We start from the raw sequence: 18,277 nt of genomic DNA, 5'->3' as shown, positions 1-18,277 counted from the left end.
ATGTCCTGTATTGATCCCCAATCACAGATTAAATGGTCCCTACTCTAAAAGCTTAAACCCATTTGCAATACTTTTTAAAACAATGTTATTATACTTTTTATATATCTTTTTTATAGCTAGTCTAGAACAGGTTCAATATAAAATGAAATACGTCAAACTATGTGGAAGGATGAAGGATGTATAATTGGTTTATAAAAACACTGCTGCAAATGTGCTTGATAAAAACACACGAGGATGGTATCCACATATGCAAACGATCACGATCATCTGTTCATTAACTTATCCAGTTGGTTTGTGAGGTTAAGTACCAGCAGGTTGATTTCTGAGGTTGTTAGAGATCTCCACCCCTTTAAAAAATGGATTGATCCCCAGTTCAAAAAATCTCATTGGTGATTACAGTAGTCTGACCATCAATTCATAGAAAATATTTTTCTAAATTGTTTATCTTCATGACATACCGAATAAATGATTTGCACTATTTTAGTCTTTCTTTTTAAAACTTTTTCTATTTTATTTACAAAAATATATAAATCAATCACTTACACATTTTAATTTCACTAATGAAGTGCAATTATAGTTGTAATTGCTTTACAGTATATTTAAAATAAAAAAAAAAATGTCATATAAATATAAATAAAATATATATATATATATATATATATATATATATATATATATATATATATATATATATATATATATATAGTCATAAACACCTGGTACCACTTGTGAGAAACATAAGTTAAAACTGTAAGAGAATCTCGATTTTTCCAGTAATTCCTATATTGTGAATTTATATCCTGCCAATACTTTGCTAACAATATTCCATTTCATTCTACTTTATCCTGCAATTACTAAAGGGATTGGGATTTTGGCAGGAAAACAGCTTTGCCCTCGGGACCTGCACTGCAATGTGATGGGCAGCTGGGATGTTTTGAAAGCATAATAAACCAACGTGACACATAAACTTAGCAAACTGATCCCCTGTCAAAGCATCTGATAGTACCAGCTTTGTATCTGAAGAAGACAGCGTTTGCAGTCAGACTACCTATAACACAGCATTGGTAGGTTACTCCAATGTACTGATTTTTTATTGCAGGATTGCGGCATTACGCTGCAGTTGTTAATTGCACAATCATAAAGTACTGCTGTGTTGAAACAATCGAAGTAATGCCTGCGGTGATACAGTGCTGTAAAACACAGTTATGGGTTATCTTTTAGAAACATAAACTTAACAAACCACGATGTTCCATGAGCTGTGTGCATCTCCTCTAAGACAAGCGCATGCACTAATAATAAACTATAATGGCCGCACGTGTAACCACGGGTAGTTCTTTTGATGTCTAATGAGTTACCACAACACTCCTTTGTTCCAAACGAAGAACGTATTTTTTCACACACACAGACACACATACAGGTAAACTGTCTCCATACATCAGCTGAAGCATACAGACAGCTAACTGACATCGAGTTAAAGGTATCGTTAGGGTTTAAAGATACAGTGAAACTTCTTTTGCCACTTTGCTGTCAATTTTAAAAGCGATCCTCCCGCTCCTCCTGTGGCTGACAGCGGGACTTGCTGGCGTGCTCTCGTGTACTGGAGATGGTGTTTTTAAGGCAGCAGTTGTTTTGCTGCTTTGTGTGTGTGTGTGTGTGTGTGTGTGTGTGTGTGTGTGTGTGTGTGTGTGTGAGAGAGAGAGAGAGAGAGAGAGAGAGAGAGAGAGAGAGAGAGAGAGAGAGAGAGCGTATGGGTGAATGTGTTGTTTTCGTCTTCCTCAGAGGGATTTTTTCATTCTTTCCTCTCGTCTCGTTCCCCTTCTTCCCAGGCAGCTCTCCTGGCTGCGAGCTGCCCCCTGATGGCTCGTCGAAGCTACATTACGTTGGAGATGTTCGCTCTGTGAGAAATGTACAGTCTGCCTGTAATTATACAGCATAGTGATTGATTACTGTGGAGACTACGCAAACAATATGATGGCAGGAAACTGTTAGTTAAACAATCATTTTAACTATTCCATAGGCTTTACATAGAAAGTGAGATGATAATACATAATAATAACACATGAGTTTTTTCAATATGGCACAAGACCATAGCTTTTGTGGCGAGCAGTTTCTCGTGACTTTAGCAGAACTCCAGGGAAATGAGAAGTAAGATTCATGTCTCATGATTTATCAGGATGTTCAGTATTCCCGTGACACTGTATATTATTATTATTATTATTATTATTATTATTATTATTATTATTATTATTATTATTATAACGAAAAGCTGTGTTATGTAAGTAGCTGTATACTATTGTATTCCCCTCCCTACACCTTTTCACTCATGTAGCATTAAGCTATGAACAGGTGCTGCAACTTGTTAATTGACATAATGACAGTATGAATGCTTGAAGCTTTCTTGTTTTAGTTTAATAGAGCGTGCCAAAGTCGCGGCTAGACCAATCACTACTTAATCCCTTTACTTTATTTGGTCTATAACTTCCTTGACAGAAGTTATTTTATAGTGGTTTAATTGAATTTGGAAATAAATCTTTCCAACATGTAGTTGTTTACTCAAACACCAAATATTGTGAATGATGCCATTATTTAAGATCAAGGTTTGCTTATCACGTGAGCGATTTATACAAAACAAATTAATATTGATTCAATACTGATGCTTAATTGTAAAGGTTCCATTTACAAACCAGCATGATTTATGTAATATTGTTAGATAATGTCCACCTAAATATCCCTTGTTGTAAGAAATGTATTTGATTTACATAGTACATATACAGTAGTAGATTATAGTCAGGTATACACTGTGCTATGAAGAAGGTAAACATTTGACTCAAAATATGTAGGAATAGATTCTAAAACTGAGTAAAATAATAAAATAGCTATTAGAAATCTGAATAATAATAATAATAATAATAATAATAATAATAATAATAATAATAATAATAATAATTATCATCATCATCATCATCATCATCATAGATTTTTCTTTTAAGATTTGTGTTCAAGACAAGACAAAAAAGAATCCTGTGGCTATAGCTCAGTGTTTTAATAATGTATTAATAGGGCAATTTGCTCCATGTCCTTTTTTTAGCTATTTTCCTAAACATCAAAGTGAGAGTTGGTTAGATGAGGGGATTTGAGTAGAATTGCTATAATTCCTGCTTAAGGGTCTTTTAAATTCAGAGGATAAAATAGATTCACAGAGTGCTCACCGTAAAAGGAAAAGATCACTGGAGTTTATTTTTCTAGCAAAGGAATAACCATTCATTACCAAACTGGAAAAGTGAATTAAAAAGGCAGCTGTATTCTTAGAACTGACATACTAATTTACTGTTTGAGTTTGATGAAGTTACTCTAAGTTTCTAATGAGACCAAAAGGGTTCAGGTTTTACTTGTGCTGGTTCTACGAACATTTTTGTGTTTTGAATTACATATTAAAGCAGTAATAAAAGCAAATTATGGTCTATGCACTTCCCTGCCAACAAAAACAAAAAAAAACAGAAAAAACACCTATCATCACTAGATGGGCCATCTGACAACATCTTGGACATGCCTAGGTGTGCAGTCTACAAAATGTTGGAAGGCCTTCTGAAGAACAGAATCAGGGACTGAATATTCATCTTCCAAAGCCTTAAATAGAGATTCCGGAAATTTTTGGGTTGGGGTGCTCGGATTCATTGAAGTCAATTCCATGGATAAATTAGGCAGTCAGGTGTTACATATGTGGTAAAATTTTTACACTGATTTCACAGGCTAGCAGCTCTGCAATAAAAGCATACTTTCCAATGTGATCAGACACTTTCCTGTAATTGGGACGTCCAATAGTATAATTTACCTATCCATTATTGTTGATCAGACCCTGTTCTTACATCCTTTTCTGTAACTGACTGCAGAAAAAAATGCCATATACCAATTCATAGTTTATAGATTCTAATACATTTCCAATCAGATTGTCTTCAACTTGATGTCTGATGGTGGAGAGCTAGATTGGCTGAGACAGGGCAAGTTGGTTTCAGTGTCTTCATTTGTTAAATATAGCCCAGGAATTCAGTTGATTTGATTTTAGGATTCTGCATTCTCTTTCCTCAGTGGGATTGGTATATGTTTATGGTCACATGATGTTAGCTTAGCTCTTCTTGCTGATTTGAAGCTGCCGGCTTTGATGTGTGATGTGCGACAGAATTAAAAAAATGTGGCATTCAACCCTACTGTTTTTTACAGAGTTCAATTTTAGACTGTTGGGTCTGCTTTTGATTTTTCTGGTTTGATGTGTGATTCATAGAGATTCCAGCTGCAACAGCAAGGTTTCTCTAGTTTAAAACCATATATATACCCACCCTATCCTAATTAGATCAAAACCTACTTGTTTTACAAAAACTACTGGCTGAAAACTGTTAACCCCAATGAACATTGCAGAGTTCTCCTCTAAAGCTTTATCACTTTCCCAAACCCACAATTCTTCATAAAGAATGTTAAAGTTGGCATGTCTGTAATTTAAAAGGCAAAATGAAAAAATGAAAATTTGCAGTAGCTCATTAAACTCCTTTTAAAAATGCTGTCACGGATCTCTATTAAGTGCACATAGGTTGGTTGTGAGGATTCAGATTTCTTGAGTTTGTGATTAGACTTATTTTAGGAAAATAGGTTACAGCACTAGAACAGAGGTTTCTCAGGATGTACCCCATACAATGGATTATTCACCTAGACAAAGGAAATTAGATTTTTCCATGCAAGCGCTGAATGATCACCAGAGCTCATGATCTTATTTGGACTTTTTTGACCTCGCCAAACAGAAATGAAGATTTATTGAGATGCACACATTCACTGCTGACATACCAGGGTGGCTGCACAACTATTTTAGGATTGCTGTGTTAATTGATATGAGTTAGAATTGTGATGTGGGTCAGGTTCCAGTCCCACTGGATTTTTCTAAATTTATTGTCATTTTTCATTGTCCCTTTGAACTGAGCTAACGTCTTTTAACCAGAGGTTTTCTTCACATTGTGTTTCCTGTTGGTGTGGTGTTTGTGTCAGTCAATATGGGTTGGCATCCAGGTAAACATAATTTACCAAGAGTTAAATTTCTATTGCCAGCCTCTTTTCAAGAGGCTCTGTCTCATGCCCGTTGTGTAACGTTTTCTCTGTCTTTTGTTTAGATTCAAGAACCCGTTGTAAAGGTTTGATTTCACAAAACCTGTTCTGGCTTGCTGTTTTGATCAGTTCTTTGTTGTTCAAAAAGCATTAGGCTGTTGTCCATCTATGTTTTTATTTGTGTGTGGATATTTTGCCTTTGTGTGATTTGGTTTTCTTAGTTAAAGCTCACTGACTCGATTATCTACAGTTATGTTGTAATCCAGTTGGAGGTTCTCTTGAAGTTCAGTTAAAAAACTGAAAGTATTAGTGGTGGTGGTAGTAGTATTCTTATTATTGTCTTCACTGTTTTTTACTTAAGTATTACTACTGTTTATTGTTATCTGGACATACAGTAGGTTGCCTGCGGTTCCGTATCAGCTTTGCTGGTTTGATGTGTATTTGATGTGTGTGTATTCTTATTTCCAACTTAAAAAAGAAAGCTGCAGTCCTCCTCTTTAATCAGAGACAGGGGGGGCGGTCCAAGGCGCGGAGTGTAATCCGATAGCAGCAATGCCTTAGTGCTATTACATCCACATGCTGCTGCAGAGTGAGACTCAGAACTCAGAAACAGAGAGAAGGAGCAGGAGGCAGCCAAGGCAAAAAGCGATCGAGAGAAAACTAGACATCTCATTAAAAACGAACCAAGGAAATACCATTCCCAAACTCGATCACCTCGACAACAGCAATCTCCCAGTACGACTAGTACAGTATATCTGGTGACGTTAAACCATTCTGAAGATTTTAGTAACTATTGGAATGAATCGACTGAGTAACCGAATCCCGTTGTCTACCGGTGTTCCTCAAAAAATATAAACGCATGGGCAGTTATTTATTTTTAGATAGACACTTATTTGAGGAACTGTTTTAGCTCTTAAAGATGTATTTACTGTGAATCATAAAGGAAGTGTCAGAAGAAGAAAGAAATCTAATTTCTCAAGAGAAAACCCACGGACGTAGTTGCTGGATACCGCAGTGGTGGAAAGAAGAAGCCAAAATCGAGTGAAAAGATTTACAGTGAATTGAAAAGGGCGCAGGAATTTACCCCTAAATGGATATAAAAATGCCATTAATTGGAATTTTACTTATATGCTTTTTGACTTCAGCAGTTTCTGGACAAGAAGGTAATGTCTACATCATACTGATTAGTTTTTTATGTGTGGGTGTAGTTAGATAGTTCTATTAAAAGTGTTTATTTATTTATTTATTTATTTATTTATTATTATTATTATTATTATTATTATTATTATTATTATTATTATTATTATTATTATGTTATGACAGCTTGAGCGCCTGTTTATGTCCTATTAACGCAGAACAGAGCTCTGTGTCTTAATAACATCTGTTACAATCAAGGGTTTATAAATACACACATACAAACGTGAAATTATAGTTCCAGAATTTCTGTTGTGGTCTAAAAACTAAATCTCATCTTTATTTTAGAGTTTATTTATTTATTTACATTGAGTTATGCCTTGCAAGAAACATTATAGACCCCAGCTAACAGCGCAAAACATTGAAAGACTAAGAAAACACAGATCCTGGCGCAACTGTGCGTGAGTCACGAAGTGCCAAAATCTGCAGAAATTTTTCTTATGGGAACCGCACAATTTCAACCCATACTTCGAAGTTCAATAGTATTAGGTTAATTAAGTATAAAATAAGAGGAGTCGCTTTTTTATTATTAGAAAACAAAATCACGAGGGGAAGTAGTTTCGAATTGCATTTATAAACCTGCATTAAAACCTTGACAGGTTTCCAAAACGCAGCCTTTCATGAAGATTACCAGTCTGTTTGTTTTATGTTGTTTTTCAAAGAAAACTTTGCAACAAGTTACCGTTACGCGCTTTAGGGTATATAAATTACTGGGGTAGAAGTGGGGATCCCCGTATTTTTCTATATTTTTTCATAATCCGTGAAATTCCAGTTACCTTTGTGGCATTTCGTTTAATCAGATATAGGTCTGCGTTTTCTACAGTGTGATTTGAGTATGAATCATTTACTTCTGCTTACAACTATTTTAGTATACATTGTTACATTTCGTGGTTGATAATCAGACTTCGGCTTTTTAGATTACATTGCTTGAATAGAAAACGGGACACTTGAGCATTACATGTATCCTACCCCTGCAGGATTACATTATACATCAAACGTGCGTTATTGTCCTGGAGAACAGATGCTGAAATATGGATTAACACCTCGAGTTAATGATTCTTTTTAATTAACCAAGAAACATTCCCAAGATTCAGCATGCCCTTTTAAATAACACAGTTTAATCAATTAGCAAAAGTTCTCTTTCTAGTACTGGCAACTTTATTATTATTATTTGCTGCAATACTGAAAAGAGTGCTATAGCATTGGGGGGAAGGCCATAGAAAATGAATCGCTGAACATCGTATCTACTGTAGTTGATGACTTGTTTATAGCGATGCTTTATTGCGGGCCATTAATGACTTCATGAAACTTGAGTTTCCCTCTGAACCGTTAAGCTTGTGTACCTCCCCAATGTATTTGTATGTAAAACCGCTCTGTAGTGAGACAGGGATGTAATTCGCAGTTTATACAATGTAGGGCCTACATTACTGGACATACTTTAATTTCAAAACAGGAATGACGAAATAGTAGGCTAACAGTAGTTTATTGCACACTACGTACATGAAACATAGGGTAGAATGCTATGTAAGTTTCAATAAATTGGCCACAATAAGCTTGGTTGTGTGTGTGTGTGTGTGTGTGTGTGTGTGTGTGTGTGTGTGTGTGTGTGTGTGTGTTTATTCCAAAGGATGTGATTGTCAGTTAATTTAGTAGCTAAATAAAATACATTAAGTGACATACGGAAAATTGATCTTGGTGATTACACTCCAACTGACGTAAATCCTGTATAGGTCTTTCGTTATGTGGGCTACTTATCTCGTTGCACCAGAATATTCCAAAACCATGTTGTCTTTGTCCGACTCCTGAACATTATTATTATTATTATTATTATTATTATTATTATTATTATTATTATTATTATTAATATGTGTTTATTTATTTGGCAGGCGCATTTATCCAGAGCAACTTACATGTGTTACAGAGCAGTACATGCTTACAATGCAAATAAATAATAATAATAATAATAATAATAATAATAATAATAATAATAATAATAATAATAATAATAATAGTTGTTGTTATTGGATATTAAGCAGGCACTCTGTATTAGAATAGAACAGAGAACACTGTACTCGAGAATGTCAGCACTTTGCACTGCCCAAACACCCCTCGAGCAGGTGGTGTCAGTCTTCTTGTTTTCCAGCCGCAGTCAGTCAGCTAGGCTATTGCCTAATAGCAAACAGCCTAGCCTGGCTCTCCAGTGTCAGCCAGAACATTCCATGTTCATTTCTCCAGTCATGCGTTGTTTGTTAGTTGTTATAGTAATGTAACCGTTACAACTTACTGTAACGTGTCTGTAATGCCCAATGTCTAGGCATTGAATAGACCTACAACAAGTTAAACTGCCTTAAAATCTTATCATATTGATCCACACATCTTAGCAGAATACAATTTGCTGTGTCAAGAAAAAACATATCCTCTTACTTAATCTCTTACCAAGTGCCGCTCTAGCTTCTTTTAAATACTTTTAAGAACATTTGGTTCTGCCGAACAATGATGAGGCTATCATTATAAGATGACCAAAAAAATCCAACACTTGGTGGGACAATAGTTGTTTCGAAGTGGTCTGTGTATTTCTTCAAAATGTTTGCTTGACCCTGCCAAAAGTCACAACATACAGTAAGCTTATTGACAGGAAAAGAGCCTAAGGCACCACCGATCTGATTGAGATCAGTCGATTGAATGGGATGTTATCAAGCAAAAATCATCCCATAGAAATGGCCCAGTAGGTACCTACTAACCTCCCAACCCCTAAAATCTACCCTGTACCTCTAAAACCAATGTCTACAACTAACCCAATCTCTACCCATAAACCTAGTATCAACCCCTGAACCTAACTGTTACTATTAAAATGTCTGGGGGGTATAGGAAATACTGTAATCCATTTTCTTTTTATCTGCAAACAAGTTCCCCTTTCAAACCGGTAGCACATCCTCATTTTGAAGTGTTCAGCTGCTTTAAAAAAAAAAATACATTTTCTAACTTCTTTAAATGGCTGTTGTTTTCTATTTGAAAATTTAAATAATCCCTAATCCCTTTGCATCAATATAAAAAATATAATGTAAAAGACCTACTGCACTTAGGAAAATGTAGATGTATGCTTGTGTTGATATTTCTTTGATCAATTAATAAATCAACAAATTCCATGATGAATTCATTATTTTTTTATGGTTTCTGAAAGAAAGGGTCATTTTTTGTAATAGTTATTTTCCACTACTGCGAATAGGAGAATGTAAATATAACACCCTAACATTCTCTATGGAGGGTTGTACTTTTCTTGCATATCTGTGAGGTGGGAGTTGTGTTGTGAGGGGGGCTGAATGGATAACAATTGATTTTTTAATACCAATAACTTGATTAGTCCATTGAACTCAAATAAATGTTATTAAGCATACATTTCAGTTTAACCCCTTGAGCAATATAGGTCCAGCTCTAAACATTTAAGAGGCTTTAATACAGTTAGGATTGAGTGTATCGCTTAGAAATATGGTCCAAATGCTGTCTTAATACTTTCACCAGGTAATATTTTTGTAGGTTTGATGTGCTATTTTACAAAAAAAACAAAAGAGGAGGGAAGGAGAGCCCTCGCTATAACATACTCAAACACAAATAAAGCAAAAACAAAACTCACAGCAAATAAAGTTTCCTGGCTGGGCAATGCCTTCAGGAGGCATTTCAAACTTTCAAACATACAAACAAAACGACAACCTGCTTTCTCAGCTCCTCTCTCCCTAAATGAGAATCAGCAGGCCTTCTTTTATTTCAGGTGGCTGGGCGCTGATTGATCGTAATCAACCTAATCTGGCTCTGGGGGCCCCAACAGATCCTGAACACAATCTCTCCCAGGCAGCGACAGGGGAAATTCACCCCATCCCTGCCAATTTAAAATGCCGAGCTTGCTCTATAAATATATTAACATAGGTCCAGACAAAGCACATGTTTGGCAGTTTTAGATCTATATATATATAATATTAGTATCTATAATATATATAATATATATTATATACCTATATATATATATCCCACAACAGGGTGTTGCACAGTTATACCTTATTGTACTTGCTATAGTCAATAGGAGAGAATTCCATCTTTCCTGGACCTGGTTAAGTATGCACATGATATATTAAGTTCAATTACAGGATTTGCTAATCAGTTCTGACACTACTAATCGTTTGTCTGGTTAATGGTATTGATTAGCGTTGAAATTGACTGTGCCCTAAAGTGAACAACAAAACCACTCACTATTGTGCTTCAGTGTGACAAGACCACCTGCTCCTCATGTTAAAGAACCATTCTATATTATATGCTATTGTGTACAATCCATGCCCCAATAGGTATTTTGTACTGTTGTGTTGTTTTTTTAATTGTGTGCTGGTTTTGCATCATGTAAGCCAAGTTTAACACAGGTTCACATTACTATCTAGTACACCTTGTTGGGGTTTGGAATTGGTTACCCTAGTCCTGGTTTGTACAATTACCAATCCACTAGAATTCCATCTGTTAGTAATACAAGTCTTTGTGTTGTTTACAAAACCCATGTGTATCCCATCACAGCAACAGTTGGAATGACTTCTTTAATAATTAATGTATTTTTTCAGCTATGACCACCATATATGTGTGTGTGTGTGTGTGTGTGTGTGTGTGTGTGTGTGTGTGTGTGTGTGTGTGTGTGTGTGTGTATATGTGTGTTAATATAGGTATATATATGGGGTATATATATATATATATATATATATTCAGCTATGACCACCATATATATACATGGTGGTTTCCTAGCCTGCTGACTCTTACTTTGCCCCACAGTCTTGTTTGAAATGTCATTTAATCAAACTCACTGTTAAAAACAGTTTGGTCCACCCGCAATAAAACAGTTTGTTTGATTTAAATGAATGCGTGACGCTGATGGCCTGCCATGCAGAAAGTCAAGTTTCACTAACATGCACCTCAGTGATGAGTTTCAGATGTTTGCACCTTACGGCCAGCAAGGCTTGGCTCTTTTTCTGCGCATACTTCATGCTCTACCTTCATCTGCAAAGTAGTGTGCCAGATATTTGGGATCAAACTAAAGAATCTGTTCTAGCATGAAGGAAAGGATAAACCACCTGGAGCTCTGAGATTTTATTTACAGCCTAAACTACAGGATACGCAAACAACAGTATTTTGGACACACAGAACTCAGTTTTTTGCTGCTGATACCTCTTCACAAATTTGATATCTAAAGCTGAGGGAACAAGAAGCCAACTTCATGGCTTGGACCTTGGTTTAGGAGACTACGTTTCAGGTCACTGCACGGCACACCAGGGGAGACTTGGGGTTTGATGCAGGAAAGTAGTCTCAAACGTCTCCCAGTGTCCTGGAACCAGGTTTTAAGCCGGTGTACCTGAAAAATTATCTTTGTGTTCCCTCAGCTTAAAGCTTTTTGAACACCACCCTCTCCAGTCTTTTGACACACAGTTAAAAAATGAAAGATTACTAATATCTCTTTGCGACACGACGACTTGAGTAGTAACGTCAAAGACCAGACGGTTGACACAGATGCAGGCACAACGAGTGAATGAGCGCTGGTGCACCGTTTTTTATTGAAACAAAAATAAATAAAAAGATTTGACAAAAACTAAAAGTTCTAAAACTAAAACAAATCTCGAACACAAACTTCCCAGCACGAGTAGCAATTGCTTCATTTTCTTTTTACTTTCATTGATTTTTTTTTTTTTATCCACTCACTCACGAAACTCCTTCGAAACACACACCCTGAACGCAGAAAACAGCAGGTTATATACATATGCACCTAACAATAATTACAACACTCAAACAATAATTCAGTAAACGGCTCCAGCCACATTCTCACATGTTTTTGGCAGGATAGGAATTAACCCCATCCCTGCCAGCCACCACCAAAACACAAACCACACAATGCATTTAAATACAACAAACCATAATACATTCTCCCGTTTCCAATAAACACCAAACAAAACATTTATTTTAAATAATATTATACTACACCACAATGCATTGATAAGCAGGGCTTTGCCTGGTCCCCTATTGTATTTAGGGATTTTCTTCTACCCTGCCACACTTTTGCTTTCATGAGATACCCGCTATGTAAATAAACAGGCTACATGTTATATAAGATAAAAAGGTCACACATTTGCATCTGACAGTATTAATAAGTAGTTGTTTAATCTGCATAGGCAGGATAAAAAAGAGCTGGTAATATGCTGTCAGAAAGAAATTGAATAAAGCTGAGGGACAAGTACATTTTTATTTAATAAATAAATTAATTAATAAAGGTAGTATTTGCCATATGTTCCAACATGGATATGGGATATGAACATTGGGTTATGAATATTACTTCATATATACTTCATAATAACATAGGCTGGAATCTACGTAATTTGTATCAAGAGTAATAAAATACCATATTGTAGTCGTTGTGATATGAAATGTACACCACAAGTTGGTAAAACACAATAATTCATGAAGCTGTAGCTGAGTTATAGGATCCTTTTCCCTTCAAAAGGGAGCCGACTGTCGTCTAGTATGTATCACATGCAAGTCGGGACGTCTTAATTAGGTTTCATTTTAAAACCAGCAGACAAAGGACTCAAAAAGACTGTGGTGGGTTTCTAAAGCTGTTACACCTCCATGACTCAACTTAACCAAGGAGCTGTGACATACAGGTCCATCAAGTAGCAGTTGGAGAGAGTTGCCTGCTTTACTATCAGAAGTTCTTTTAAAGTAATATTGAACAAACTGAAGAAAAACTGGCTCATTTTGGGAGAGGGGGTGAAGCTTTTATTTATAAGAGGAAAAAGAAAATGCGAGACTTCTATTTTTGTCTGCAAGGCCTCCAGTAACACAGCTTTTTGTTTCTAAGCCTCCCTTTCACAAGAATGAAAAGATATGAAGTAGTAATTTAGGATTTGTCTTATAACATGCAGCCTGGTGACAGCTACCATGGGCTCTTGTAAGATGGGATCAGTAGCTGAATAAACCCCTCATACTTTAGGAGAATTGTCGCATTGTGCCAGATATTACCTCCATACAGAATTGAAATGACCCTTGAACTCAAAATCCTTAGCAGCAGTGATCTGTGACCAAGTTTCTTCCAAATGTGCAATACATGGACAGAATGTGTTATTATTATAGTGATTTGGTTCAAAGCCCCTTTCATAATCGAAACAGTAGCTGACAAAGAAACAACCCTTTCTGGATACAGCCAGCCCCTTCAAAATAGAAACTATTTACAGTAGCATAACAATGTAAAAGCCATTTTATGACCCTTGGTCAAGGAAAGTCATATCCTTTGGTTTGTCTAGCGATGGGGGTGGTGGAGAGTTTTCGCTTCAAAGCTTATGCAAAATATTCCAGTTCAGAAAACTTTGAGTCATGCATAAAGGACACTATACTTAAGCTTTGACACTTCTAAATTTTATTTATTTATTTATTTATTTACAGAGACGTCATGTGGCGGTCGTTTGAATGCAAAGGATGCTGGGTACATCACATCTCCAGGATACCCCCACGAATACCCCCCTCACCAGCGCTGCGAGTGGGTCATTACTGCTCCCGAACTGACGCAAAGGATTGTCCTCAACTTTAACCCTCACTTTGAACTTGAAAAACTCGACTGCAGGTGAGTTGTGAAGCCTTTGCTTTTAATACCGTTGTTGGTGCGCATGTATTTCTAATTGATTAGCTCATTCAATTCTGCAGCACTTTAATACATGCCAACTGTAGAATTAGATAGCATTATAAAATGATTGGATGTTTTATTTTAATGTTAAAAAAATATTGACACTGTGATTACATCTTAATAGGGCCGAAAGGTCCTGAAAACTGTCATTTTCAAATTATGGAACTGCTCTGATAAGGAAAACGTATGCATTTAATCAGAGGTCAACTTTCCACGTGTGCTTTAATTACTGCAAGGACTATGCATAACTATAATAGAATTATATCAGTGTCAGTTTATTTTTCATCAGAGGCCCAAAAAAAAGTTTTACAAATATGAAGGCAAAAATAAAAAGCAGACTAAAGAAGGCATGCCAAGGCAATTGAGTTTCCAGTGTGGTGCGCGCCCTCTAGTGGTTAATCAGAAAAAAAGGATCAATTCTTATAAATACTTCCTGTGCAACGGACTGTTTCATGTGCCGTAGAACTGCTGAGATTATAGTAAGAAAAATGTACTTGAAAAGAAAAATGCAACTATTTATTGTTTTTTAAGTTCTTTAACTTTTTTTTGTGTTGCGGGGAGGTTAAAAAAATAGATGAGAAAAAACTACTGTATGTGGTGTTGATGTTATTCAGAGAATCAACCACACTGACACAGACCATTGACTGATACACCTTTGGATAGAAAACCAATTAGAGTATCACACTGGCATGCTATATACAGTATGTCTATTATCTCACAGCTGCTGTCCTTTACATGTCACCCAATGTGTGGACAGAGGTGTTTGCACAGTCAGCTTCATAAAATGACTTTGGAAAGGGGGACTTTCCAAACAGGTGGATATCAGTGCCAGAGCGAAAGGTTTTGTTCGCTCTAGTGAAGAACATAAACTGTTACTATTGAACACATTAACTGCTACTCAGTTAATTTTATACAAACAAACCAATCCTAAATGAAAGCCTTTGTTCGTGTCCTCCCCACTAGGGACAGCTTACCTATGCTGTATCTTAATTGTGCACAGCACTGTACCTGAAACCCCCATTGTTTGTATGACCAGGACAGTATGAATAAGCCCTTCACTTTAAAAAAAAAGTCCCAAAAACTGTCTGTTTGTGTTTGTTGAAGGTAAATGTTTAACTTTGGCAAGTTTTCATTGCAAATCACCCAAATGTTTAAAAAAAAAAAAAAGGCAGTAAGAGCTATCATATCCTGTTGAGTGCAGGAACCTTTCTGAATTTAGCCTCAAGATATTGGACTAGACTGTTGTGTTTGACGGACCCTGCTGTATACTTCCCCGTCAAAAATATTCCTGAAGTGAAAGCGGGCCGAGCTCAGAGCGTGTCATAGATAGTAATAGAGTGTCATCCTGAGTAATTGATTTCTGACAAAGAACGAATTCTTCTCTCTTCATTTGCTTCCTCTCTTCTCGGTGGAATGAGAGCCACCGGAGTGTGAAAGCTAGTGATGTAAACACTTCACGGTCGAGGTGTCGGGGCAAGGATAGAGCAATCGTGCTGGCAGAGGCAGCAGCGATTGGGAAACAAGAGACACACGCTTTGTACTGAGAGAAAAAAAAAATCCATTAGGAAAAGAGAGAAAAAAAACAAGGAGATAGACTACAAAGACATGTTTTCTCACCAAAGACCAACACTGATAAGAGATGTTATGACACACCTGATTGACAAGCACAACCACCCTGGTCAAAAGCACAGCTCATCGAACGCTCGTCCATGCCAAAGCATTGCCCTGGGAAGTTGTTGTTTGCTTCAGGCCTTAGGTTGCCCCCAGTGGAAGCCATATTGGAATGGATAGGTGGCACAAAGGAATAGCAATAATCTTGAGGCTGCTGATCAGCAGGCAGAGCAATTCATTAGACCAGTATGATCATGTTAAAGAGTGTCCTGGTCACTTTGAAACGATGGGCCATGGCTGAGGCTGAAGCAAACAGTTATTTTCATCCTGAACATCCCTGCTTAAATAAGTAGCAGAGATATTTCAACTAGCCACGCAAGAGGAGTTAGCATTCTGCCACAAAGCTTATGGGTTCAGAACCGCTCTTGCAGATGGTTTTGGCTGAAAGGTAGGGTTCATGTACTTTATGCATCTGTTTAATACTGGTTGGCAGAACAAAAAGAGTTGGACCACCAAGATCCTATTATATTATGATTTTGATGTGTGTGTGTGTGTGTGTGTGTGTGTGTTTGTGTGTAAACTGAACTGTTGACCTTTCCAGACCTTAGAACTCTTACCAACTCTCAAGGCGTTACATTCTTAAGAAAATATTAATAAGCTAGACAGCTACTGCTGTGCGACAGTCAGAAAGAGGGTTGCTCAGCAAAAGACAAGCTCAGGCAGGACATTTTATGCAGGAAGTGAGTTTAGATCTGGCCTCTAGTTGTCTTCTTCAAAACCTGGTCTAGATAACCATGTATTATCACATTTATGGATGGCTGATATTAATGTTGGGTGGCAACCCTCTACTGAAAGCATTAAAAGATTTTTAAGTTTTGATAGACTGAGTACAGTAAATTTGGTATTCAATACATTTCCTAGAGTGTGGTTAAGAAGACAACAACAGTCAAGTTTAATCAACATAAAAACTGTACTTTAGTCATAAAAATATACTTCTTCTTTTAATAATGCATGAGTAAAAGCTTTGTGAATAGGGTCCACTGAAACCTTCTACTGATTGATTTATAACACAGGAGCAGCTTTCTAAAGGGAGAGGCCATTGAATGGAAGTTAGCAAGAAACGAACCACAGCCATGTTGTTTTTTTCTGAGGTTTGTTCTTTTCATTATAAGGAATAATATTAAAATAATTAAACAGTGTCTTTCACTTTGAGGACAGCACTGTCTTTGTTAGTGGGAAGACAAAGATGAAGCAGGGAGCAGCCAAGATAGTATCTTCCTTTGTGAGCCTCGGCCCATATCAAGATAGAGACGGGGGCAAAGACAGTATATTTTTTTCCTGTTCACAATTAAAGCGGTGTGAGGCGCCTGGCTGAATGGTTAGATCTCAATCTTTGTTTATGAGCTGCAGTAGATCTGTCATTCTCAACTTCCTGTAGTGGTTGCTGGCGAAAATACGAGAGCTGTTAAGATTTCTAAGATACTCTTTTTTTTGTTGACACTTTGAATGCAGTTATTCCCTTGGATATGAACCACCTCTGTACTTCTTTATTGTGTCTACAGTGACCTCCCTTTAGGTACACTATTCCTCTTTCTTATTGTTATCTCTTTTATAGCATTACTAAGTACAGTATATCTTCGCAGACAATAGCGCAGGCCACTCTGGAATTGCTGTACACTGTATTACTGTTGTTAGCATCATTGCCTCTGCAGAATTCTATTTTTCTCCCTCCATTTAGAATGTGATTTCCTACTGCAACTGGTGTGCAAAGTCCCAAAGCTGACCTGGCCATTCAATACCTTAAGCAGTCCAACATTGTTGGTTTGCATTAATCTTTAAAACCACAAAAGCTACCTGCAAAAAATATGTGAAATGGTTCAGTAACCAAAATCCTCTTGAAAGTGACACCATCCATCGCTCTAAAATCACCTAAAATTTACAGTGTCATTTTACCCCAGCCCTGCCCAATCCACCCCAGATCTTCATTTCAGAATATGTCACATGGAATTTAGGAATTGCATACTGACCAGCAGTGTCTATTAAAAAAGATGATTGTTATTATTATGTGACGTCTCCGGTCATCAAACACGCATGTTAATTCTCAAAGTGGTCCTGTCCCCCATGCTGATGATGGGATTAATGAAGATCCTTCTAAAGGTTTACTTAGGGCTCTGGGGTCAATATACCCCTGCTGTTCTTCAACAAATGCCGAGGGAGTCTTAACGTCCACAAAACTGACAGGACCTCATTTACACTTCTAATCCGAACGACAGTGGCTCCACCATCCTGGACTATTGGCTGTTAGAATACTGGAGTATCTCCTTTTTAGGCTAGCTGTGCATGAACAGGCCTTTGAGAAAGAGTTTCTATACACCATAGACCTCTCTATTACTGAAACAATGAACTCACTCAAATAACCCATCAATGTTACTGTACTATACTAGCTATACTTTATTAATGACTGAGTAGAGCCAATATGTTTAAAATCCAGTAGAGTTTACACTCCATACTATGTACTCTTTAATATGTATCAAAGAATAAGAAGGAAAACTAGGTGACCCAAATATTGCTGTGTAATAAGATATTGACAAGAAGCTACATGTGGAATCCAGGATAGATCTCTATCTAGTTCGCAGGGGGCAGCGCACAGTGGGGGAGGGTTTAGGTTGGCCAGGGTGTCCTTGGCTT

At 36.8% G+C, this 18,277-nt stretch overlaps 1 protein-coding gene across 2 annotated transcripts in view; it reads left to right on the top strand.

The window, feature by feature from the left end:
* The first annotated feature begins 5,664 nt into the window (after positions 1 to 5,664).
* Positions 5,665 to 18,277, top strand: part of LOC121322137 (neuropilin-2-like) — a 51,705-nt gene continuing 39,092 nt past the window's right edge. Inside the window, exons 1-2 of one of the 2 annotated variants that reach the window (XM_041261679.1) lie at positions 5,665 to 6,251; positions 13,741 to 13,918. In XM_041261679.1, the coding sequence (XP_041117613.1) occupies positions 6,179 to 6,251; positions 13,741 to 13,918 (251 nt within the window). In that variant the 5' untranslated portion in view covers positions 5,665 to 6,178. The remainder of the gene's footprint in view (positions 6,252 to 13,740; positions 13,919 to 18,277) is intronic. The other variant, XM_041261678.1, reaches the window with a different exon arrangement.

Source organism: Polyodon spathula, chromosome 10, assembly GCF_017654505.1.
Source record: "Polyodon spathula isolate WHYD16114869_AA chromosome 10, ASM1765450v1, whole genome shotgun sequence".
In the NCBI taxonomy this organism is placed as follows: Eukaryota; Metazoa; Chordata; class Actinopteri; order Acipenseriformes; family Polyodontidae; genus Polyodon; species Polyodon spathula.
Note: the sequence above shows the minus strand (reverse complement) of the source record. Positions and strands in the feature narration are given on the sequence as shown.